Source organism: Helianthus annuus, chromosome 2, assembly GCF_002127325.2.
Source record: "Helianthus annuus cultivar XRQ/B chromosome 2, HanXRQr2.0-SUNRISE, whole genome shotgun sequence".
Lineage (NCBI taxonomy): Eukaryota > Viridiplantae > Streptophyta > Magnoliopsida > Asterales > Asteraceae > Helianthus > Helianthus annuus.
In genome coordinates, this window is record NC_035434.2 from 154,475,361 (window position 1) to 154,501,359 (window position 25,999).

Consider the following 25,999-nt stretch of genomic DNA (forward strand, 5'->3'; position numbering starts at 1 on the left):
TTATTTATGTGACAAGTTGCATGAATTGTAAGTTATGTAACGTGTTAATAAAAATATAGAGTATCAATGAACATACATCAAAGATTTGAGAAATTTAAATGTTTATTTTTGATAAAGTAAAGCATTGACACACCAACTTAGATTGATTGTTTTTAATACGTGTTTTAGTGTGAGTTGTTGCGAGTAGTGATAGTGCAGCTATGGGCTAGTTTAGTTTTTTTTATATGTTTTAAAGTAAATAAAACTTATATAGATGATTTGAAGTCTTCCGCCAGGCGTGTGATGTGTAAAACCAAAAGGGTGTGTGCTTGAGTTTTAGAGGTGTGATAATTGTTAGTGACTTAGTGTTATAGGTGTGACAACCGGTAATTTACGCCTTTAATTACATGATTAACAGGTGATTAAAGCGATAATAAATAGTGTTTACGACGCATATTAACTTAATTAGGCCTTTAGTATGCCTAGGAACGTCTATCCGATATTACAGTACGCGTATGGTGATCTGCGGAAAAATCTGCTGAATGTTAAACGGTAACCAACTGACACCTAAAGAAATACTGACAACACCAAAAAAAAAATACGAGTTACATAGTATATTTAATATACATGAATTTATTTTCGTTAAATTATGTTGCTTCCGAACGCCACAAAGCGCATGCATGAAGGAAAACTGCGACAGTAGGAACGCCCGACAACGAAACGAAAGCATTGGACTCGTTGGTTATCAGAAAACTGATATATCATGTAACAAGTGCATCCTTGCCAGCACCCTCCTACAGTCCTAACGCGAAGCGCGGGCTCTAAAACTAGTTTTTGTAGATAATGATTTGATTGGTCAAATAGGTTTACTCTTACATTATTTTAAACCTACACTTCCATTCCTTCTCATTTACGTTTTTTTTTTTTCATGGATGGATGGTTCCATCAACTTGACTTGTTTGAAAATAACATACATACTACACATATTTGAAACAAAAGGATACAAGTCCCTAGTAACGAACAGTGGCCATACTCATGTACACATCACATGGTAGTGTCATTTTTTTTTTGTCAACAAAAACAAGACTACCCCTCTTGCCATCCATTATTTTATGGTTACTCAAGCCAAAAGGTACAACAAGTACAGTATCAATGATATATTATTTTACATTGCCATAGTATAAAAGAAAGTAGTTAATCACATAATGTGGTGGAAGCATGTTAGTCATGCAACTATATGGCAACCATAATAAATAATTTAAAGTAGCAAAAATACTTTACCAAACCATATGTCCAGGGATAACTTTTCTTCTACATATATGGTTTTGCTTTTATATATATATGTATATGGTTCACCTCTCAGTCTACTAGTCTACTATTGAAACAAGAAATGGAACAAAACCCATGAAACCTTTAGTAATCATGGAAAACCATATACACACTCCATACAGCATGTATGTATTTTTAAATTACCAACCCCATGACCCCACCTCCTTTTCTCCTTTCTGTCGATGAGGTATGGTACAAAAAGAAAGTAGAAACCTAATACTTTAATCATGACAACCATTCTTACACACTATCATTCATGTTTTGTTTTCTTATTTTATTCTATAAGAACCATGCTATTTAAAAACATTGAGGAGTCTAATAAATAATCAAGGGAATCTATTCCTATCTTGGCATCCATCGACTTTCTTTCTACCGAATTCCCACCCCCTTTGGAGCATATCAAAGAATTCATTTCTAATTAAATTCAATATTTTTAGTGCCCATAAACCCACTCCAACCACATTTATATATATACCTATCAAAAAGAAACTTTGAGTGAGGATACCTACCATGCTTCTAAAACCAACACACACCTCACGACATCTTCTCTTCTCTGGTTGTTGGAGCCGAAACCCCAAGCCACATCACCAAGGATTTGGGTTTTAAGTTTCAGGATTCAAGCCTTTTCTCCTCATTTTCTCAAACCTTCTCAGTGCTTGCTTTAAGTAAGTTTTAACTTCTGTGAAACTTAAACTTTTTTTTGTATATGTTGCAAGGCTGGTTATGTAGAAAAGATTCACCCAAGTAGTTGTTTGTCTATTTAAAACTCATGGATATATATAGTTGAAGGTTAGCATAAAAGTAACTTGGTCTCTTGAAATAAATGGCGTTATTAAGAAAAATTAAAAGAACTCTTGATTGATTTTGTTATGTTTACTGTTGAAACAATGGTTAACACAAGGATAACCAAGAGGGTCGTTTCACTTATGGGTTCAACCTCTTCTTCTTGCTCGTATCGGTGGCCTGAGATCTGCAAAACAGTAAACACCGTTAGTCTCGTTAAGAGGGGAGAAGGGGGTTTTCCCTCTTAACCAGGCTCCGGCGTGAGAATAAGTACTGCTCTGAGATGAATAAAACAGTGTGGGTATAGAGTGAGTAAAGAGAGCCAAGATCCTCCACCTGAACGATGAAGGGTCCTATTTATAGCCGGAGGGTGAAGAAGGAGGAAGCAGCTGTGGGTGCGCGCCAGCTGTCCGACCAAGGGGAATATCCTCTTGGTCTGCTCTGTCGCGAAGGGTGTAGTGGTACATGTGGCGTCCTTGTATTCGCTTGTGCTAGGTACCTCGTACTGGTCGCGTCAGCCCTGCTCCCTGGATTGTCGCAGGCCTATGTGGCCTTCTGTCAATGGTGACACGTGTTGTCCTTTATGTTGGGCAAAGCATCTTTGATGCCAGCTGTGAGCCGCGTAGGTGTCTTCTGGAAGTTTCTAGAAGGTTCTGGTGACGTGGGTGCCTTGTGTGCACAAAAGTGGTGTGGTCCCTGCCATGTAGGCAGGGAATTGGGACCATACCTCTTCAAGTCCCCCCAGTCCAGTGTGCCTTCTAGTTGAGTTGATCGTCTAGGAGGAATTCTGGATTTATGAGAGTTGTGATTTCGATGCATCGCGTTGACGTTGGTGAATATAAAGTGAGCCAAGTGGACGCATGCCGTATGGTTATTGGCCCTTTGAAAAAGTTGAGCCAAATGGACGCATGCCGCATGGGTTTTGGCTTTTTGAAAAAAGTGAGCCAAATGGACGCATGCCGCATGGGTTTTGGCCCTTTGAAAAAAGTGAGCCAAATGGACGCATGCCGCATGGGTTTTGGCCCTTTGAAAAAAGTGAGCCAAATGGACGCATGCCGCATGGGTTTGGCCCTTTGAAAAAGTGAGCCAAATGGACGCATGCCGCATGGGTTTTGGCCCTTTGGAAAAAGTGAGCCAAATGGACGCATGCCGCATGGGTTTTGGCCCTTTGAAAAAAGTGAGCCAAATGGACGCATGCCGCATGGGTTTTGGCCCTTTTGAAAAAGTGAGCCAAATGGACGCATGCCGCATGGGTTTTGGCCCTTTGAAAAAAGTGAGCCAAATGGACGCATGCCGCATGGGTTTTGACCCTTTGAAAAAAGTGAGCCAAATGGACGCATGCCGCATGGGTTTTGGCCCTTTTGAAAAAGTGAGCCAAATGGACGCATGCCGCATGGGTTTTGGCCCTTTGAAAAAAGTGAGCCAAATGGACGTATGCCGCATGGGTTTTGGCCCTTTGAAAAAAGTGAGCCAAATGGACGCATGCCGCATGGGTTTTGGCCCTCTTGTGTTTCCTTCTGTTGGAAGTTTGGTGGTTATGGGGAAGTGTTTGGTGTGACCGTCTGGCGTCCTTGTCTTTTCGGAGATGAACAGTTGCTTTTGCAGTGACTTTCTGTCACATCAGCAGACCCTGTCGCCCATGCTTCCCGAAAAACGAGCCGACGTCTTCTCTCTCCTGTGACGTGTCAGTCATCTATTGGGTGCTTTTCCTGTTCCCTGACGTTCCACTACCCATCGCATTAAATGCGATGGGTATAAATATGGGGCGGTTATCTCTTTCTTCCCTCATTTTCGAATTCTAAGTGTGATTTCTCTCTATCTTCTTCTTGTTTGTTCCATCTTTCACATTTTCAAATCATCTTCTTCTTGACCTTTATCATGGCTGATAAGAATCCAACTCAGAAGAAAAGGAAGCATAGAGGTAGGGCTCCTCCTGGTCCAGACCAAGCTGTGATTAACTGGAAGGAGGAGGAATTTCAGATGCTTGTGAGGGGGCATAACTTTCGTCCTGAGTGGGGGGCTCGTTACCCTCCCTCTGGATCCACTGCATTGGATGCCCCTCCGGGTTTTATCACGTTGTACGCTGCTTTTTTCCGGGAAGGCAATTTTAGGTTGCCGATTACGAAGTTCACTGTTGCTGTTTTGAGGGGTTATGGGCTCCATATTTCTCAGATAAACGCGATTGGGCTCCCTCGGATTACCCATTTCGAATTTGTCTGTAGGTCTTACCGTGTTGAGCCTACGTTTGAGATGTTCAACGCTATCTACAGCGTTTCGTATACCAGCGGGTTTTACTCTTTTCAGGCTAGGATGGGAGTTGCTCAGGTGTGTTCGGTTCCGATAAAGGGCATTCATGATTGGAAACAGATGTTTTTTTACATCCGCCGAGGTGTGATTCCGACGGATATGTCATATCGGCAAGTGAGTCAAGGGATCCCTAAGGTGGATGTTCTTCCCAACTATGGTGATCAAGACTGGTTTAAGAAGATAACTGCGAAGCCGACTGCTATTTCTCAACTGGATGAGATGGCTTTAGTTGGTGCAGGGATGAGTTTGCTGTGGGTTCCTAAACATCCGCTGGGTCAGCCTGCGTATAGCCATAAGGGCAAATGTATTGTTCTTTCGTGTCTTACCATTTGATTACTTCCCTTTATGTTTACTATGCGTCCTTATTTTTGTTGCCATTTTGCAGTTGGTTATAGTTTGTTGAATGCCTTGGACCCTAAATCAGCGGGTGCCATGGTTGAAGCTATCCAGGCTGATGGGAATCCGACGTGGTTGGATCAGATACGGGACCGTTTTCTGCATCCTTCCGACGCTAGTTTGAGCAGATACGCGAATGAAGTTCTTGGTGAGGATGATTGGGATGACTTTGTCGACTCTGGTCGAGAGGAAGTCATTATCCTTTCTAGTGGAAGTTCTGACCGGGATGTTGAAGATCTAATGTCTCATTCCGCGCGTGCAGGTACCGCGCCTGGTGGTGTTGCGGAGCCGGTACATGAATTTGTTGAGGATGATGATGATGCGGAGGCGTCTGTTGATCCGTCTGCCCAGTTGGAGACGAGGAAGAAGGCAAGGACTGATAGATCTGGAAGAAGGGAAGAGAAGAAGGAGGGCGGAGCTGCTGGATCTTCTCGTAAGCAACCTTCTACTCTTCCTTATCTAGATTATGTGGTAGTGTCTGATACATTGTCTGGCCTAGGCCCTGGGGAGGTGCGTCAGGGGTCGGATCCTGACGATAAGTCCACTTTGACTGAGCATATGAAGAAGAAAGCTCTCGATGATCACAAACGTCGCCTTGATGAGCAGGCTGCTGCTGTTTTTGCTGCCAAGAAGGCAAAGCTTCAAAAAGAGGTCCCCCAGCGCCCTCAGAGTCTGAGATTGATTTGGGCGTGTTTAGTGGAGGTCGTGGGAATTTGTTGGAGGAGATATATGCTGCCTCTTCTCCTCTTACTGGTAATTTTCTTTCATTGTACGTTTGTCGTATCTTTCCTTGGATTGCTCTTTAATTGTTGTCTTATGGCAGAATCCAAGACTAGCAAGAAGCCGCGGCCGGTGGATATTTCTCAGATTACTCCACCTACTTCTCCTCCTTCGAGGACTGTTGGCTTGACCCCTCCTCGAGATGGTGTTGATGCAACTGTGAAGGGCGGTGAAGGGTTTGTTGAAGGTATATTTGAGGGAGGTGACGCTGCTGGAGGTGATGTTGGAGGTGATGCTGTTGGAGGCAACGGTGCCGGAGGTGATGTTGCTGGAGGCGATAAGGGTAAAGGTGTTGAGGTGCAGATGGAGTCTAGTGAGACTACTCCGCAACAAACCATCTACACTAAACGCCCTCCGGTTGAAGGTGGAGCCACTTCTGGCTTTGTGCGAAGTCCGCACTTTGAACATAATCTTGATGATTCCTGGGGTAACCCAGCTTGTGATGATATGCCTCACGTCCCCCGTTGGAGCCTTACTCAGGGCTCTCGAATGACTGACTTACAGAATTGTCATGAGTTTTTCTCTTTGTCACTTCCTCCTGCCGAGAGAATGTTTCAGAAAAACCGCAACCGCTTTGCCCTTATAGACGATCATGTTAGAGCTGGGGTTAACTTCTTTGCCACTTCTCAGGAGATTCTTCGCGAATGGCGATCTATGGGAGAAGAAACTCTGGAGTTTGAAGAGGCTAAGAAGGCGTTTTCTGAAGAGAGAGAGAAATTTAATGCAGAGAAAAAAGGTTTGCAATGGCGGGTTGCTGAGGCTGAGCGGAAGCTCGAAGAGCAGAAGCAGTTGAATGAGCAAAAACAGAAGGATTGGGAATCTGCATGTGCTCGTACGAACTCGGAGATGCAGTCGCAGCGTGATGCTATTGTGCGGCTGTCTGGTGAGAAGGCGGCCCTTGCTGATGAGGCTCATCAGGAGCGTCTTGCTGCGGAGAAGAAAGAAAAGGAGTACGTTGCGCGGATTGATAAGCTGGAGCTTCTTGCTCAGGAGAAAGCTGCGGAGCGTGAAACTGTTCAGCGCCTTCTTGATGAGAAGGCGGCTGAGTGTCGTGCTTCTGAGCTTCTTGCTGAGGAGGCCTCGGCTGATAGTAGGTGGTTGCTTTCCCATGGCGTTCCGTTGGTAACGTTTTTGGTTTTCTCATTTTGTTTTTGCTTTTGTATATTCTTGTTCTTATTCGATCTCGTTCTCATGCAGCTTGCTGATCGTATTTTGCATTCTGATGAACTTGCGCGCTATATGTTTGAATTGGGTAGGGCAGGGTATAATAGTGGACGCAAGTTTGGGTATGCTGAAGGCAAACTTGCGGCCGCGAACAATGAGAAGGATTTTCACTTTGAGTTATATAAAGAGGATTGTGATGCTGCTTATGCTGCGAAGCGAAAAGAGTTCTCGACGCTTGATTTAGCTGTTGTTCGGGCCTCTGGGAAGTTGGCTCACAAAGCGAATGGGGTGGCTTTGTTGAAAAAAGCCTTGGGAGAAGATGGCGATGATGCTGCTGGAGGTGCTGGCTCCAGCCATACTTGATAGGTTGTTTCCGGCCTGCATGCCATGTATGGCCCTGAATGGGCTTGTAATGGTTGTTTTTGAGACAATTTGAAATTTCCTACCTGTGGTGTTATGTATTTGACAGATATGTTGTTACTTTGATTATGGTTATGCAAATTTTGAAATCGTCATAATATGTGCATGTTTAATTACTTTGATTAGGTGTCACGAATGAATGATGGCGCTGACAGGTGATGCTGTGTTACTACAGCGTTTTTATTCTGTCGTTTAAGTATGCGCGCTTGTATGTGACGTACGAAGTGATCGAGTTGCAGGTTATTGTGTGAGCTCAGCTGGGATCACAGCTTTGGGAGCGTTACAATGTTTAGTTACCTTGCTATCGATATTTTCGTGTTTATGTGGGCACGAAGTTATGTTTTTTGGCGTTTTGTAGGCTTTGGTTGTGTTTCCGACCCGGCTGTTCACTTGGCTGTGACGAGCCTTGGAGGTCTACAACGTTTCCAATGGTCGAGCCATTGATGTTTTCGTGTACGCCCGAAGTAATAAATGCAGTTGTGACAAAAAATTTGCATGAAGTAAAGATAGCCAAACACTTCTTGTATTAGGTAAATGTGTCGGCGATTCGCCCTATACGATTACATGTTTGTATTATATGTAGCATTTTCGTAACTGTTGGGCATTCCAGGTTCGTGGAACCTCTTTGTCGTTCATGGTGCGTAGCTTGTATGCCCCCTTGCCGAGGACCTCATCAATGATGTACGGGCCTTCCCATTTGGGAGCCAGTTTTCCTGGTTTTTCTGCGTTGGACGCTTCATTGTCCCTTAAGACATAATCGCCTGGGTTGAAGGTGCAGATCCGGACTAGGGAGTTGTAGTACTTTTCAAGCTTTGATTTGTATTTGGCTTCATTGATTGCTGCCATCTCCCTCCGTTCTTCTAGGAGGTCCAGGTCGATCCTCCTTTCTTCTTCGTTATTGATCAGATTCATGGAGAGCATTCTCGGAGATGGAAGCCCGATTTCTGCTGGGATCACAGCCTCGGACCCACAGACCAAGCTGAAAGGTGTTTCTCCATTGCTTGTTTTGGGCATTGTTCTATGGGCCCATAATATGCTTGGGAGCTCATCGACCCACCCTCGTCTTTTTTCACCGAGCCTTGCTTTGATGCCATCGACGATGCTCTTGTTGACCGCTTCAACTTGACCATTCCCTTGCGGATGTGCGACCGACGAGAAGGTATGTTCAATGTGTAGTTCCTTGAACCATCGCTCGAGATCATCTGCTGCAAAGTTTGTACCATTGTCGGTGATGATTCGGAGTGGTAGGCCGAACCGGCATATGATTTGTTCCCAAATGAATCGTTTAACGACTGCCGACGTGGTTGACGCAAGTGCTTTTGCTTCCACCCACTTGGTGAAGTAATCGACCGCGACGATGATGAACTTGACTGCCCCCGGAGCTTCTGGGAAAGGGCCCACCATGTCTATGCCCCATTGCTGAAAGGGCCATGCGGTTGTTACTGGTACCAATTCGTTTTTTGGACGCATGGTTTTTGGTGCATGCCGTTGGCAGCCGCTGCACTTCCTTAATTCCTTCACGGCATCGAGATGCATTCCGGGCCAGTAGTAACCGGCGTTCATTACTTTTGCCACTACCATGCGCGGCCCGGCGTGGATACCACAGATGCCTTCATGTACTTCCCGGATCAGATAATTTGCGTCGTCGGCGTCAACACATCTTAGCAGCGGTCCGAGATATGACTTTCGGTACAGTATCCCGTCTGCCATCTGATAATGTTCTGATTTATACTGGATTTTCCGTGCCTCAGCTTTATTTTCTGGAAGTATTCCGGACTGTAAGTACATGATTATGGGTGTCATCCAGGACGTGGTTCCTGTTTGGATGACGCTGACTTCTCTGAGTGGAACAGATGGGTTGCTTAAAACTTCTATGCGCACGTCTTTGGCTAGGTGTTGGAAACTTGTTGACGCAAGCTTGCTTAAGGCGTCTGCCGGCTTGTTTTCACTGCGGTTTATGTGGTGCACCTTGTAAGAATAGAAGGTTTGCAGCAACGTCTTTGCTTGGTTGAGATAGAGTGCCATTATGTCGCCCTTGGCTTCGTATTGACCATTGATTTGGCCTGCTACTAACATGGAGTCCACATGTGCTTCGATGTGTCGGACTCCCATTTTGATTGCCAAACGCAAGCCGGCCAGAAAGGCTTCGTACTCCGCTTCGTTATTTGTGCTCTTGAAGTCTAGGCGTATGGCGTAAGTGAACTCGTTTTTGTCAGGGCTTACTAGCCGTAGCCCCGCGCCTGCCCCATCTTCGTTGGATGCACCGTCTGTATATAGCAGCCATGGCTCTTCGGTTTGTTTTTTCTCAGCTTTTTCCATCGCCTTACACTCTCTGTCTTTGTCATCTGGGACTTCCGTCATGAAGTCTGCCAAAACTTGGCCTTTGATCGACGGTCGTGGTCTGAAGACTACGTTGTGTCCCCCTAGCTCTATCGCCCACTTGGCTAACCTTCCTGATATTTCTGGCCTTGCTAGGATATTCCCAATATTGTAATTTGTTAGCACGTGGATGACGTGATTGGCGAAATATCGGCGCAGCCTTCTTGACGCGTGAATCAGTGCAAGGACCAGCTTTTCCATGATTGCGTATCTGGTTTCTGGGTCGGTCAAGGTTCTGGACACATAATACACAGGTGTTTGGACGCCTTGACGATCAACAAGCAGTACGGCTCTGACTGCCTTGTCGGAAGCTGAAAGGTACAGGACCAAAGGTTCTCCTTTGTTTGGTGCGGTTAGAGTTGGCAGCTTGATGAGACAGTCTTTCATCTCGCGGAACGCGTTTTCTGCTTCCGGAGTCCATTGGAATTGGTTTTTCTTCATGCAGTTGCGCAAGGTCTTGATGAATGGGAAGGATTTTGCAGCGTGGTTAGCTAGGAACCGATTGAGTGTTGCCAATCGTCCTGCAAGCTTTTGCATGTCTTTGACGTTGGCTGGTGAAGGCATCCTTTCTATGGCCTGAACCTTTTCTGGATTCACCTTAAACCCATCCTTAGTGACTATGAAGCCCAAAAACTTTCCTTCTTCCATTCCGAATGAGCACTTTGCTGGATTCAGTTTGATGCTTATGCTGCGCAGCGTGTTGAAGGTCTTCTGGATATTTGCCAGCATCGCGCTCTCCTCCCTGCTCATGATTACCAGATCATCCATGTACACTTCTATGTACTTACCGATGGCATCGCTGAATGTTTCGTTCATCAACCTTTGGTATGTTGCGCCCGCATTCTTTAAGCCGAACGACATCTTGGTGTAGCAGTATAACCCCGTTGGTGTGCGGAATGCGGTTTTATCTTCGTCTTGAACAGCCATCTGGACCTGGTGGTATCCTTTGTAGCAATCCAGAAAACATTTCCACCGAAACGTTGCCAAAGAATCTATTTTCTCGTCTATGTCTGGTAAAGCATAGCAGTTCGGGGGACATGCTTTGTTCAGATCCTTGTAGTCGACACACATTCTCCAACTACCATTCGGTTTCTTTACCATTACTGGGCTTGCTACCCACGTTTGGTACCGGACTTCCCTGATGATTCCTGCGTTTAGCAGATCCAACACTTGTTCTTTCATTGCATCATGTTTGATATCGCCTAGGTGGCATTTGGCGTGCACCACTGGCTTGGCATCTTCGGAGACGTTTAGACGGTGTTCTGCTATATGCCGTGGGACACCAACCATATCAGCCGGTGTCCAGGCGAACACGTCCATGTTGTCATGCAGTAATTTCTTTAGCGCCGCGCGCGTCAGATCAGACATTGCGGGCCCCAGAGTGACTGTTTGTTCTGGGTATGCGCTATTCAATACCCATTTTTCTGCCTCTATGCGCGGTGCAGGCTTGCTTGCTTTTGCCAGTCTGATTTCATCTGTTGCTAGCACTTCTTTGCTTGCGTATATCAACGCGATGCCTGTTTCGGTTGGAAAACCTATGGCAGAATGTGGTGCGGAACAGATCATGCTGAAATCTCCTTGGGATTCTCTTCCTAGGAGGATGTCATGTCTTGAATGTGCCGGTAGTACCATGAATGTGACTTCTTCGGTTCTCGAATTTCTCCCATCAGAAAGCAACACTGGGAATGATATTTGTCCTAGTGGAAAGACGGCCTCGTTGCAGAAACCAGTTAGTGGGTAACCGACTGGTTCTAGGCGCGCCTTGTCCTCTTGGTCGAATTGATTGAAGCACTGTTCATATATGATGTCCGTGGTGCTCCCGGGATCAATGAAGATGTAATCTGTTTGGTAGTGGCCGATCACCCCTGGGATGACTATTGGCCGCTTTTCTCTCGGGCCTCCCCTGACAACTGGGAAAACCACTTGCTTCTCGCGCCATGAATCATCCTGCGCGCGTTTGTTGTAATTTTTTCTTGGTCGCCGTGGACCTCCTTGCACCATATGAGTTTCTAGCTTTCTGAGCTTCTTGTTGCCTGGACCTTCATCTCTTCGTTGTATCTGGCGGTAGTCGCGCTTTCCTCCTTTGACTAAGTGACCGAGCTTTCCGTCTCTTAGAGCTCTTTCGATTTCTTGCTTTAAGCTAAAGCAGTCATCGGTCAAGTGGCCCGTATCTTTGTGGAATTCACAGAAAAGATTTGGGTCTTGACCCCTTTTGTTGCGCATCTGCAAGGGTGGTTTGAACTGATGGTTTTCTGTGGCTAAAACTTCAGAAGGTGTTTTGGTTAGTGGAGTCCACTGCTTTTCTCTATTTTCGCGCTTTACTTCTTTTCGATGGGCTATCTGATTGATCGTATGGCGTGCGTCGTCCCGTGGGGGGCTTCTTTCTCTGTTCCCAGAAGCCCTCCAGGGTTGATTTCTGCCCCTTCTGTTGTTTCGATCGTTATGGTTGTGTGCGCGCTGACGGTGATCGTCACCGGTCAGTTGCCTGTCTGTCTGCGCAATGGTCTTGGCCGCTTCAATGAAGGTTTCCCAGTCTTTGGGTCCTCCATCTCGCCCTTTGATTCTTTTAACCAGATCGTCGCACTTGACCGCTCGCATGAAGTGTGCGCGCATCATTTTCTCTGGTATGTCTCCGATCTCTAGACATTCTTTGTTATACCTTGTAATGAAATCTTCTACGCTTTCATAGTCTTTTCTCCATATGTTCAGACAATCACCCGGATCTCTGGCTTGTCTTCGCTGCTGAGAGAAGTGTGCCAGGAACTTTTCTCGGAAATCGACCCATGATTGGATTTTACCAGCCGGTAAGTTGTCGAACCAAATGCGCGCCGCGCCAACGAATGTCTGAGCAAACAGGTGGCACCATGTTGGTAAGTTCCATCCGCCTGTTGCTCCTGCACCTTTAAACACCTGGAGGTGATCGTCTGGGTCTGTCAACCCGTTGTATTTACCCACGTTGTGTGGTAATTTCGTTTTGTCGATGGCCGCGCACGCGATTTCTCGAATGAATTTTGAATTTTCAGCCATGTCCTCAGGACGATAGCTCAAGGTGTAATTATGCTCTGCTTTGGGGTTGTACCCCGCGCGCTTGGTTGGTTTGTATGCTTCGTGTTCCGGGGGAAGTCTGCTAAACACTGTGGATTCCGCCTTGTAAGTTGGGTCGTCTTCCTCCTCTTCCCATTCTGTATTCATGTTGCGCGCGCCCAAACGGGTTTGGATCGGCCTTCGTTGTAGATTGGAGGTTTGGACGAAGTTGCTCTCTGTTTCCGCATAAGTATCGCGCGTGTCTTGTATGCTGGGTCTTCTGACCTGTTGCAGTGGTTCTCTTTCTGGTCGTAAGTTCCACGCGTTTGTCTGCTGAGCCGTGTGTGTACTCAGAGACCTTGGTTGTGGAGTGACGAATGCTGATTGGTTAGCCTGTGCTTGGAGCAAGGCTTGTTGTGCGCTGAGCTGCGTATAAACGAGGTTTATGGACGCCATTTGTTCGGCATACCAGGAAGCCAGAGTTTTTCCTTCGGGTAGCCCTAAAAGTGCAGAGTAGTTGAGTTGTGCTTGCTCCGATGGAACAGAAGGGCCTGGTCCATGGCTTACAGTCTGCATCGGCGGCGGTGTTTGGTGTAATATCCCCGTTGGAGATTGGAGAGCAGCTCCGTTTGTGGTTTGAGTGATGATTCTTGCTGGTGTTTGGAAGATGGGTCCAGTTGTGGTTTGGCTAACAGCCCTGGACGCACTTCCAAAAATGGATGGAAACTCGTTGTTTAGCTGACCTTCTTGGATGGTCTCGTTCCTTTGACTTCGTTGGACGTGTGCCGTGTCCGAAACGAGTTCAAAGGAAGAAACTTCTCCGTCAGCTGGGTGTGAATGGTTCTGGTCTGCCATTTTCACGAGTATTTTTTAGAAGAGAAAAAGAGGTGAGAGTGGTCTTGCAAAAAAGCGGATGGCGCCAATGTTGAAACAATGGTTAACACAAGGATAACCAAGAGGGTCGTTTCACTTATGGGTTCAACCTCTTCTTCTTGCTCGTATCGGTGGCCTGAGATCTGCAAAACAGTAAACACCGTTAGTCTCGTTAAGAGGGGAGAAGGGGGTTTTCCCTCTTAACCAGGCTCCGGCGTGAGAATAAGTACTGCTTTGAGATGAATAAAACAGTGTGGGTATAGAGTGAGTAAAGAGAGCCAAGATCCTCCACCTGAACGATGAAGGGTCCTATTTATAGCCGGAGGGTGAAGAAGGAGGAAGCAGCTGTGCCAGCTGTGGGTGCGCGCCAGCTGTCCGACCAAGGGGAATATCCTCTTGGTCTGCTCTGTCGCGAAGGGTGTAGTGGTACACGTGGCGTCCTTGTATTCGCTTGTGCTGGGTACCTCGTACTGGTCGCGTCAGCCCTGCTCCCTGGATTGTCGCAGGCCTATGTGGTCTTCTGTCAATGGTGACACGTGTTATCCTTTATGTTGGGCAAAGCATCTTTGATGCCAGCTGTGAGCCGCGTAGGTGTCTTCTGGAAGTTTCTAGAAGGTTCTGGTGACGTGGGTGCCTTGTGTGCACAAAAGTGGTGTGGTCCCTGCCATGTAGGCAGGGAATTGGGACCATACCTCTTCATTTACGTTACTGGAAATGCTAGTAAAATTAATTGGTCTTAAGGCTCATAAATACGCATATGTTTTAAGTATGTAGACACACACGTATATTTTAAATAAGGAAAAAAAAATATTATGTTGAAATATTTTCTTAAATTAAATTTAATTATAAATGGTTGTTTGAGAACCTAAAGAAATAATATGTCCTTATATGGAATATACATTTTAGAAAACCAAGTTACAGTATCGTAAATCAAGATTATATAGGTGTTTTAGATATATATATTTATATATGTATACTTGTTTGAGAAATAAAATCTTCATTTTATATAAGCCTCAAGCAAGATATTCACTTTAAAGTGTAGCATCTTGGGAATTATTTATGTAGAGATATAACACATATTACTTTTACCTAAATATAAGTGTTATCTCAAAATGTGTGTATATACCAATCGAGACAAGTAACGACTCAGGTGAAGATAATTATTTATTTGTAGACCCGAACACAAGTCCATACGAGAATACAAAGACAACCTGTGATCATTTTTATAATTTATATATATTTTATATAAATATATATTATCGAGAGGTCAAAGATATATAACACCAAAGGATTGTCGATTCAAAATATTTCAAAACAAGGATTTCTATCGAGTCTAGTTAGATGGGTGAACTTGGCACATAACCAACTTGCATGCTTGTAACATTGTATAGCTCTTAAGATGTCCTTTATGCTTTAGGGCACGAGTAGGTCATTTCATGTAGACACGGACTTTGCTATTTGCTTTGCCACGTTTGTTTGCACATCAGGTGAGTTCATAACCCCCACTTTTTACGGTTTTACATTTTTATAAATGTTTTCGGGGGTGGAAAGACATGCAAGTTTTTGCAAAAGAAAACACTATTTCGATGAACGAAAACACATATTTATAAACCATGTTGCAAATGAATTTCAACGAACTCGAAATGTTTACGAAAGGTTTATACTAAACATACCGGTTTCACAAAACAAACGCGTATTATCACAAACGTGCATGATTTTCATGACTAGTGACAGGAATGTCCTAGTTACTACAACGGGACTGGGTTGTTCTGCGTACGAACAACGAGACAACCCAATGGGTTATGTCCCCCTTTTTCTTTTGAAATACATATTAACTAGGGTATGGTTAAGCTATGGAATGAACTCTTGGATCACGTGCGAATAGGCGCTAACTTAGGCACCATTAATCCTTTTAAGGACCACGGAACAGGGGGTAGATCTATCGGGTACGGGCGAGCCCCACTCACGGTCCTTGTGCGGCCACTTAGAGTGCTTTTGTGTCCCTGTCGAAGTGAATCGACACTTAAATCGTCTACTGGGTTGAGTGCTTCCTATGTCGGCACACATATTAATGTCTTAGCTACACATTAATGATCAACATGTTCATAGACGCATTACATACCTACTTATAAACTGAACTTTCAAATGTTTTTAAGATTCATTTGATGTAAACTCACAAATACATGGATTTACAAACTTTGGTAACGTTTTTCAAGTTATACCTAAGTAAGAGGACGCGCTGATCCTGCTTACAAAGGTTCGTTTGGGCTCGGCCCATTCTCTCTCGTGCAACGCACAAAGACTATTGTGGGCTAGACTCACAGTTTTTCATATATCATGCCAAGAAAATAAATTTTACTATATTTTTTCAAAAACTTTAAAACCGGTTATCAAAAAGATTTATTTTAAATCTTTTCAAAACAAACTATGAACTCGCTCAACTTTATGTTGACTTTTCGCATGTTCTTTCTCAGGTTGCATTTTCAAAACTATGGAACGGTTGGAATAGGAGAACCCATGGGAATTCGAGTAATTAGCAGGCGTTATATTTCTAGAAGTCTTAGCTTTTTTGCTTCCGCTGTGCAATGAAGATACCGGTCCAGTCACGCCAGCTCTGATATTTCGGGGTGTGACAATAGGGGACTATCTTAAGTTATGATAAGTATGAATTAACACATGAATAAAATGAATGTAATATTGTGAATTTAAATTTTGATGATAAACATGAACTAACAACTAATACATGAAGTAAACTTTTATGATAAATATGAATTACACATGAAAATAGTGAATGTAAAATGGTGGAATTAAATTTATATGATAAATATGAATTAACAACTCTTTTAAGTAAAATGTTATGATAAATGTGAATTAACACATGAAAAAAGTGAATGTAACATTGCAGAATTAGTTTTTTGTTTGTTTCTTTCTACATTATTATTAAAGTATATTCAGTTTTGAAGAGTTTGAAATTTGTAAATATTAATTTTGAAAAGGAGAACCAAATTTGAAGTGTTTTGAGAGACGAATGTGAAAACGTGTAGGTGCGATGGGTTACATGTGTCGAGAGCATCAATCTTCATTCACATGATCCATCTTTACTTCTGCATTGATGCCTATATAAATCCAGACGTACACAACATGCATAGGCATCTCTGATATCAATGGAGAAAAGCAGCAACAACATAATCTTCCTCATCCTTCTCCTACTCTTAGTTCCATGTAAGTTTCCATATCTCAAGCTTTGTTATGTCGTTAAGCACGTTGAGTTGTGGAATAAATATATATGTATGTGTGTGCGCGCGCAGTTGAAAAAGAAACCATGGTGGTGGAGGGGAGGATCTGTGAGTCACAGAGCCATGGATTCAAAGGGATGTGTATGAGCAACCACAACTGTGGTCTCGTCTGTATAAACGAAGGCTTTTCCGGTGGCATTTGTCGTGGTGTTCGTGGACGATGCTTTTGCACCAAAGCATGTTAGTTACCTTAAGTGCTAGCTAGTATTATTATTAATGTAATAAATGGATGCTGGTTGTAAAATAAGTTTGATTGATTAATGGAGTTTGCTTTTGCCCAAGTCAAGATTTATTGGAAACCGCTTTTTGCCTTACGTGGCGGAAACTCAATCGGTATCAGTTCGATTCTTTAAGGTAGAGTATTTGCACTCACTATAACAACCGAAAAAGAAAACCCAAAAATAAAGTCATGGTATGCACAACAAAATACAATTAATAATACATATCTTTATGTAATATCAAGATTTTTCAAATTATATTCTTGATGGTTAGTTAAATCATTAAAATACAATTAATAATATAATGATGGCTGTAGTAACATTAAATCCGAATGTATTGAATAATTATAAGTTCAACTTAAAATCATATATTTATTATTGTTTAAATTAAAAATCAATACAACATTGGTGACCTAGGATCTTGATACAACATATAAGACGGTGTTACAGAGGGGCTTAACCAAACTTTTAAGGGGGTGATCGAGTGCGCCACCATCTAACGGGCTTATCAACATTTTGCAGTCCGGACTCCAGAATACTAGATATTGCTTAACACGACAACAAGACCATATACGACTTTCGTTGTAGCAAGAATAATATTAACCGATAAGAAATGTAGCATATAACCGATAATTACATAAAATTTTCATACAATAAGTAACTCGTGCTAGTTCTGCAAAGAAGAAATCACTCAGCCACCTCCCTGCTCCAACCCATCACCAACGATGGGTTCAACCTTTGGCGGTCCAGAATGCCGCCTCGGTTTCACCTGAAAAGAAAGATGTTTCTTCGCACCACCATTCTCCGCCACACCCTGTCCCCGTGATTTCACCTTTGCAGACTTTGCAGCCACCATAGACCCTGCAACACTATGCCTTCTAATCCTCTCAGATTTAACACTCAACACACTCTTCGAGTCATCATCCAAGTTAGCGTCGGGCCCCAAACCGATAGCTCGTGGGTTAGGACCAGTCTTGGGCGTTGGTAATGCTACCGGACCATTAGCTCCTTTTGACCGAGGAGTTGAAGGTGCGGAATTAAGTTGGTGACGAGCATACGATTTTGCAATTTCACTTTTACCATTGTCGATACCACTTCTAACCGAAAGATGATCGGTTCCATGATCTTTATATCTCTCTGACCAGCTCCAACCCCATTGAGGATTTGTCGGGTTCATGAAAAGCATCTTTGTCGCCGTCCCTCCTGATTTCTTCCACGGTTTCTGTTTCGGTAGAATCACCAAACGTCTCAAATCATGTCCTTTAATAGTGCTCTATTATACAACTTTACGATACGAAATTCGCGGGTTTGAATCTAGTCTAAACAGACTCGGGCCAGTTTCAGGCTAAGCCCTTTGAATACATTTAGCTATAGTTGGGTTCGGGTCACCCTGACGTGTATTTTTACACTTTTTAAAAATAATGTTTTATGTTAATATGTTATAACTTAAACTGGTGTGTATTTTATAGTATAAACATAACTGTTTTATACACATTTCTGTTTATGGTTATAAATTTGTACTTTTAGAGTATTAATATGCAAAAAAAATAAATATCTTTTTCCAGGTTAAATGGGTCGTGTGTAGAGGTAGAGTGGAACCCGTTAATAACCGGTTCCTAGTTAATATTAACCGCCAGTTCGTAACCGGTTATAGATATTTAGAATGGTAACCAGTTATTTTTAACCTATGTACAGGTAAAATGGGTAAAAACCGATTTTTTTTAAATAACCGGTTAATTAACCAAAAATAACTAGTTATTAACCGAACCGTTTAAAGTGAATAACCGAACCAGTTAAAGTAATAACCGGTTAAGGCTAAAATGAGAAAATAACCACCTAAACAGGTTAATCGAACCGGTTACTAAAATTAACTGAAATGTGCACAACTAGTCGTGTGTGACACAATTTTCGGAACTCGCAAACACAGCCCGTTTAGCACCCCTACACCTAAAGCCCGTATGTCGTTACCTGATGCGAAAAGGAATACGCCATGGCTTTTTCTCTTCGCATAGCAGCATCGTATTTGCTCAGAAGCTTTGCCTCTATCTCTTCTTTAGACTGCACGCGATCATCCCATTCATCTCCGGTCTATAACAAAAAAAAAAAAAAAAAAAAGATACTTGTTAGATAAAACGTAGCAGGGCGAGAGCGGGATGAATTGTAACAAAAACGAACCTGCATGTTTGCGGTTTCTTTATTCCTTAGAAGTTGTTTCTGAAGCGCTTGAATCTCCTCCGACATCCGGAATCTTCTAGAACTGATTTGCGATTGCAAATGAGATAAACTCTGTATGCATTTGAGCGTGTTAACCGTTTGCCGTCTGGCACACGGCCCTTCAATCACTGTTTTCAACCTAACTAGCCCTCGCAGACCCCAAAACGCCCTTCGTGCCTATAAACACAGGGAAACATCAACAAACAACGCATTTAGGGCTGCAAATGAACCAACGAAACACAAATGTTCGTTTGTTAAGGAAACTTATGTGTTCACGAACTGTTCATGAACACTTACCGAATGAGATTTAATGTTCGTGTTCGTTCGTTAAGGAAATCAATGTGTTCGTTGAGGAAATGAAATGAACATTAAATTTTGTTCATGAACGCAAATGAACACAAACAAGCGTTCATGAACAGAATATATAGTACACTGAAACTTATTGAACATTTTATTTGTCGGAATTTTGAAGTATTTAAATAAAATATAAAAGTAAAAATACCAATGAACTATTGAACACAAACAAACATGTCACCGCACGTTCACGAACATAAATGAACGAGCACGGTCTCTGTTCGTGTTCGTTCATTTAATTAAACGAACGGAATTTCTTGTTTGTGTTCATTCATATATTAAACGAACGAACATAAACGAACTTCCACCCAAACGGTTCACGAACTATTCGCTGAACGTTCAGTCCGTTTGCAGCCCTAAACACATTATACATTTTAATGTAGAATGTACTTGATATTCTTGATTTAATTCAATAATTAAATACCAAGTAACCGCGAAAAACTGTTTGGATTATGATCGCAGCTACTTCCTCCCGTGATTTTCCTGCATACTGGGTCATGACGGCTGCCACTGCAGTCGATTCAGCAACGGTTACATTAACACTGGCGGTCTGTGGCGGCTCAGGTTGCACCCCAAGCGGTCTCGTCTCTTCTGGTGGAGAAAATGGATGAGAGTCGCAAGAACCGTCGACATTTTCGACAATTGGTGTATCGGGTACTGAAGGTCGTTCTTGCTCCTCCACAACCCCTTGCTGTTCCGACTTCTGGTGTTGTATGATCAGCAAAAAGATCGTTACTTACCGATAATATTTTAATAAATCGATAAACTGTAATGATTTACGAGTTGTAACGAACCTGGCTTTTCTTTTCTTTGGAGCTCGGACTAAACGACTTCTTAATCGAAGAAAACCAGCTTCCTTTCTTTCCCATTACCGAATTATCCTGTTTTCAACAAATTTCGGTTTTTTCGGTTACAGTTACAAGAGAAGCACTTTGACAATGAGAGTCAAACATTCATAACAATCTAAATTCATAATTCATACTGGCATTACATATTTGAGACCGATATTATTCCTAAATTATAGAAATGATCATGAGATTCATGGAACTTATCAAGATCCTCTAAAATTCAATTAATTCATGTCAATTTGAAGTAAAAAAATGGTCCGTTTGACCAAGAAGTCAAAAGGTAAGTTATCAAGAAAAACTGTTGAATTACTACTTAAAACCCAAAATTCACCAGAAAAAAAAAAAAAATATGAATCCAGGAATTAAATCCAAAAGATAATTCATACCCAGAAGCCAATTGACAATGAACTTCAAGAAATTCAACAAATAATATTCGAAATTCAGATAAATGTGGTAATTTTATACAATAACCGCTCATACCCATTTTCAAACACAAGAAAACTAACATGATCCAAGTGATTCTTGAGACACCCAGATGCCAAAACATGAAAAACTTGAACAAGATTCAGTAAAATCACTTAAAAGAACATATTTTTACTGGAAAGAAAGTTGAAGAAACTTGAAAGAATGGGAAGGAATTTAGTCAAAGTTACCGGTGAATGTAGTTGGATTCTTTGAAAGCTTCTTGAAATTGGCAGTTTTTTGGAATGTTTTGAGGAAGAAAACCAGATCTTGTGGATGAAATGGTGAAATGTGAAATTAAGGAGACAGGATCGAATGAGTGACAGTTGGGTTTTGGTTCGGTAAAGTCCGGATGAGTTGGAGCCCGGATGCGGTGTGGTCCCTAAATCTACTCATTTTCTTGATTTTTGTTAATATCTTTTTGTACGGTGGCAAACGAACCGAACGAACACAGACAAGACCTTTTTGTGTTTGTGTTCGTATTCGTTTGTTAAGAAATATACATGTTAACGAATTGTTTATGAACACTTACCGAACGAGATTTTATGTTTGTGTTTGTTTGTTAAGGAAATGAACTTGTTTGTGTTCGTTTGTGGTTGTTTGTTAATTTTAGGCAACGAACGTTGATGACACAAATGAGCACAAACTAATGTTCCTGAATACAAATGGAAACAAACAGACACAAATAAACGTTCATAAACAGAATATATAATACACTAACAATTCTTAAATATTTTATTCATCGAAATTTTGGAGTATTTAATATAATATAAAAACTAAAAACACTAATTAACTATTTAACACAACCAAACATGTTACCATACGTTCACGAACATAAATGAACAAACACGGCCTCTGTTTATATTCGTTCATTTAACTAAACGAACAAAATTTCTTGTTTGTATTCGTTTTTTTTTTAAACGAACGAACACAAACGAACTTTCCGCCAAACAGTTCACGTTTCCAGCCCTATCTTTTTGCAAATTAAAATCAAAACTTAATTTGATTGTATAAAGTATTTGCTTTAGCAATCAAGAAGCATGAATCTCGTGGATGTCATTTGTCAATCCGATTCTTTCCACATGGTAGATTATGGTTTAGATCTGTTTTATTGTATTAAAAGAATATGGGGAGTGGAGGGGTTTGGGTTGGGGGCATTGCTCGACACGTGGCGAGGGTGAGATTCAGAAGCTAATACTCAAAAACTAGGGGTGTGGTGGGGTGTCGCTTAGCTGGGCGTGGCCAGCCATATGGATTTTTTTTGTTTAAACTATTAAAATTTTCATTTAATAAAAATAACACACTTTGAACCAGCCAACCACAACCCGCCACGTCAACCCCCCCCCCCCCCCGCGGCCAGGTAGAATATCCACGCCAAGCAGGCAACGCCGAGCCGGGGTGGGTAGCCGGCGTTAAACCCCTTCAACACCACAACCCACACCCCATACCCACCAGTCTAAGTGTACATGTTTACTTTATTATTAAAGACATGCTAAATCTATAGTATGTATATGAAAATATCATAAAATATGTATCAACTTGACCAGGCAGAAATCCACGCCAAGCGGGCAACGCCAAGCCCAGCGCCGATTCGGGGTGATGTAGCCGGCGTTAAACCCCCTTCAACACCACAACCGACGCCCCATACCCATCAATCTATAATAAGTATATGAAAATGTCATAAAATATATATTAACTTGAGCTAACGTGAGTCTAGCCCGCTTGGTAAAGCATATGCTTCTTAGAAGCGAGGTCTCTAGTTCAACCTAGGCAAAGGATGCTTCTTCCTGCGGAGGGTGAAGAAGTGGCACAGTTTAACAAATTCAATGGTCGACTTGCTTGAATCAAATTCTTGCAAGTCTTCTGGTGATTCCATAAGAGTGTTTTTTGTTTGAATAAGTGTTCCTGAAAGTCTTTCTTTCTTATTTCTATCTCTCTTTGAAAATATAGACTGAAAGAAGCTTCTATTTGTAGGCCTTGGAAGGCAGGAAGCGCTTAACTCCTTATTATTAGTAAGATAAGTTGTCTTAATTTCATAACATGTTTCAACTTTCAACCCCGACTTTTCATGAATATGAAAGCAGATTCACTAGATTTAAGTGTGCTGAAATTCTCCTCGTACTCCAATTCGTACGAAAGGCCCCCTTTTTTTGGCGGGTATCACCACGTGACTTAATTTCGAATCACTCCTAGTATAGGACACAATACTATAGCGTACATCAAGAAATATACATACAAACAGTAGCGGATCTTGACCTAAAACTCAGCATGGGTCGATGTTTTTTGAAGATAAAATCAGCCTGGGCCGAACCAATACACATTTGAAAAAATTCTCAAAAACCTGAAATTTAACACTACTGGGCGAAAAAACCGCCCGGGCCGAGGCCTGGTCCGGCCTCCTCTAAGCTCCTCCCCTGCATATAAACAAACACACAGAAACCACTAAAATTAGTGAACCAAGATCAGTAAATACAATCCCATAAACGTGTGGCTCCCCACCATCTCTCTTCCACCTCACCGTCCACGTCGGAGAAGATTGCTACGGGCAGAGTAAGTTCAACTAGTTAAAGACAAAAGACTAATAACACATTATTTCAAATACATAAAACATGTAAAACTTGGTTCTTGACAGTTTTTATAAATTCAAGCCAACATAATATTACACTTGAAGAACAATAAACTTGCTACAATGAAAAACAAAGAGGTTACAAACAATCACTAGAGCCAATCTTGCTGCTGCAACTTCAACGGCAGATAAACCTCCGACAGATACTGAAAACCAAACGTACTCAACGCCTGAATTTCCGCCTTCTGCTTCGACTTCACCATCAAACTCAACTCCTCAACCCACCCCGGGTTCTTCTTCACAAAATCCTCTTCCAACAAATCCTTACCGGTCTTAATATCCTGCTCTGTCATCGGTAACCGACACTGTTCAGGTATCTTATACTTATCCAAATCACTAGGCCTAATCCCCAACCACTTTATATCCGGCGTAGTCAAATTCGCACTATCGTAGGACATGTTCTTCGATCCACAACCGTAGACCGACAAAATCTTCAACCCGTATGGATCACTGTCCACAAGAGCCAACACAGGCAGTTTCAGCTCCATCTTCATCTTCCTCAAAAACAGCCTTGTAGCCACATCAGGCTGGCCTTTTGCTGTTACAATAATGCATGGAAACCGATTGTAAAACCGATCCTCAGCTAATCTCATATATGCAGCGTCCTTTTCAACCAATAGTATGAACAATGCATCACTAGACATATCACCTACTCTATCGATGTTTGGAGGAATTGCTTTACCTGTTGATTATCACAAATCAAATCATCGCTACAAAATCAAATCGTTATGATGAATATATGCGGGGAACAGTTTATGCATAGATAGTTTCTATAATGAATCAATAATCACAACAACAGGCAAATCGTTTTGGTATAAAAATTCTGAACTGTCTTATCCCATGAGTAACAAAATGACAGTTGAGAGCATGACTATTTCAATTGACCAATTGTAACTCCCACATCGGTTGAAGAGGATAACGAAGTACTCTTTATAAGGGGTGGAAACTGGAAATCTTCTTTACCAGAACGCATTTTGCTTGAACAAGCAATTCGTCGATTGAAAAAAGAACCGTATATTATTGGATGGGCAACCTATTGGGGCAAAGGCAAACAATATCTGGCACAGTTTGCTTGAGTTGTTACACCATATTAGTGTATTGCCTAATTTAACTCATACTAATTACCATGGTCGTAAAAATCGCACCTAGCCTACGACTAGTTGCCGATAAATCGCTAATCAGAGGATCACCTAGGAATTTTCATCTGATCAGCCCACTAATCGTTAGGCGGTCAACGTCAGTCAAACGCAGTCCTAATCGGCAAAAAATATTTTCATCTAATCGGCCCATCAATCGATAAGTGGTCAACATCGGTCAAACGTGATCCTAATCGGCAAGAAATATTTTCATCTAATCGGCCCATTGATCGTTAGGCGGTCGACGTGGATCAAATTCGGACCTAACCAGGAAATAATATTTTTATCTAATCGGCCCATTGATTAATCACCAGCCAATTCGAATTTCCGGATATCCGATTTTGAACACCCATATTTTTACATCACTACTAATTAAACCTAATACCTAAAATAATAACACACATAAAATAAGATAAAAGTAAAGTTTATACAACCTAATATTACCTCCAATCCCCATTTTTGTGCAATCAATCATATCACCATTATCACTAAACACAAGTCTCCCAACAACCACTCCTTTTTCAGCAGCAACAACATTCAACGACGACCGAGTGCACCCCAAAATACACGACACATCATCCAAAACGGCGTCGGATTGCGTCTGGTCCTGAAACAGCTTCACATCGGTATAAAACAGGTCACGCTTGGTGACGTGGATATTCTTCAACGACAATTGATGTATAAGCGACAATATTCTCGTCGTAATCGTAGTTTTCCGTACAGTTGATACGGATGCGTACGGACGAACGGATGATTTGTCCTTTAAAACGATGCGGTCGAGCTCCGGCACGTAGAGCTGGTTCGTGGCGGCGCGTGAGGGGACGGAGAAGGAGAAGCCGTTACCGGCGAGGATGGATTTGGTGAGATTGAGGGCGAGGGTGAGGATGCGATTTTGGACGGAGGATAACGGGAGGTCGGTGACTTCACGGCAGGTGGAGGAGAGAGAGAGATCGGTTAGGGTTAGGGTTTTGGAGGTGGAGGCGGATTTGGTGGCGGCGGATAGGGTTTTGAGGGTGGATAAGATGACGGAGTCTGGTTTTAGACGGTTTTTGAAGGGGAGACGTGTGGTGGTGGTGTCGTCGTCGGAGTCGGAATCGGAGTCTGCTCGCCGGCGTTTTCCCATTTTGGAGTAACAGGCGGGAAAGGAAAATGGTCAGAGTGACTTGGTCGATTGTGTGTGAAGTGACTCTAGTATTTGTGTTGATGGTTTATGTTCTAAACTAGTGAGATTTTCTCGGATTTCGGTTGGTATCAATTCTGGTCTGTTATAGTACCGACACTTGTTATAGTAAAAGGAAAAAACCGAAAAAAAATGGTCTTTATATACCAAAAAAGATATCGAACACATATTTACATCGATCAAAAAGCATAAAAACAAATATCGGCAATAACTCCAAAGTTTCGATACCGG

At 42.4% G+C, this 25,999-nt stretch overlaps 2 protein-coding genes across 2 annotated transcripts; both read right to left on the reverse strand.

Annotated features, from left to right (window-relative positions):
• Window positions 1-17,511: 17,511 nt before the first annotated feature.
• Window positions 17,512-21,191, reverse strand: LOC110924527 (protein IQ-DOMAIN 1). Its single transcript, XM_022168531.2, has 6 exons — window positions 21,018-21,191; window positions 20,311-20,397; window positions 19,941-20,219; window positions 19,124-19,339; window positions 18,917-19,036; window positions 17,512-18,170 (listed from the first exon to the last, which is right to left on the reverse strand). The coding sequence occupies exons 2-6, from the start codon at window positions 20,383-20,385 to the stop codon at window positions 17,640-17,642; spliced, it is 1,221 nt and encodes a 406-aa protein (XP_022024223.1). The 5' UTR covers window positions 20,386-20,397; window positions 21,018-21,191; the 3' UTR covers window positions 17,512-17,639.
• A 2,199-nt stretch (window positions 21,192-23,390) lies between these two features.
• LOC110924518 (DNA topoisomerase 6 subunit A) lies at window positions 23,391-25,788 on the reverse strand. The gene is made up of 2 exons (XM_022168522.2): window positions 25,033-25,788; window positions 23,391-24,134 (listed from the first exon to the last, which is right to left on the reverse strand). The coding sequence occupies exons 1-2, from the start codon at window positions 25,709-25,711 to the stop codon at window positions 23,545-23,547; spliced, it is 1,269 nt and encodes a 422-aa protein (XP_022024214.1). The 5' UTR covers window positions 25,712-25,788; the 3' UTR covers window positions 23,391-23,544.
• Between the last annotated feature and the right edge of the window lie 211 nt (window positions 25,789-25,999).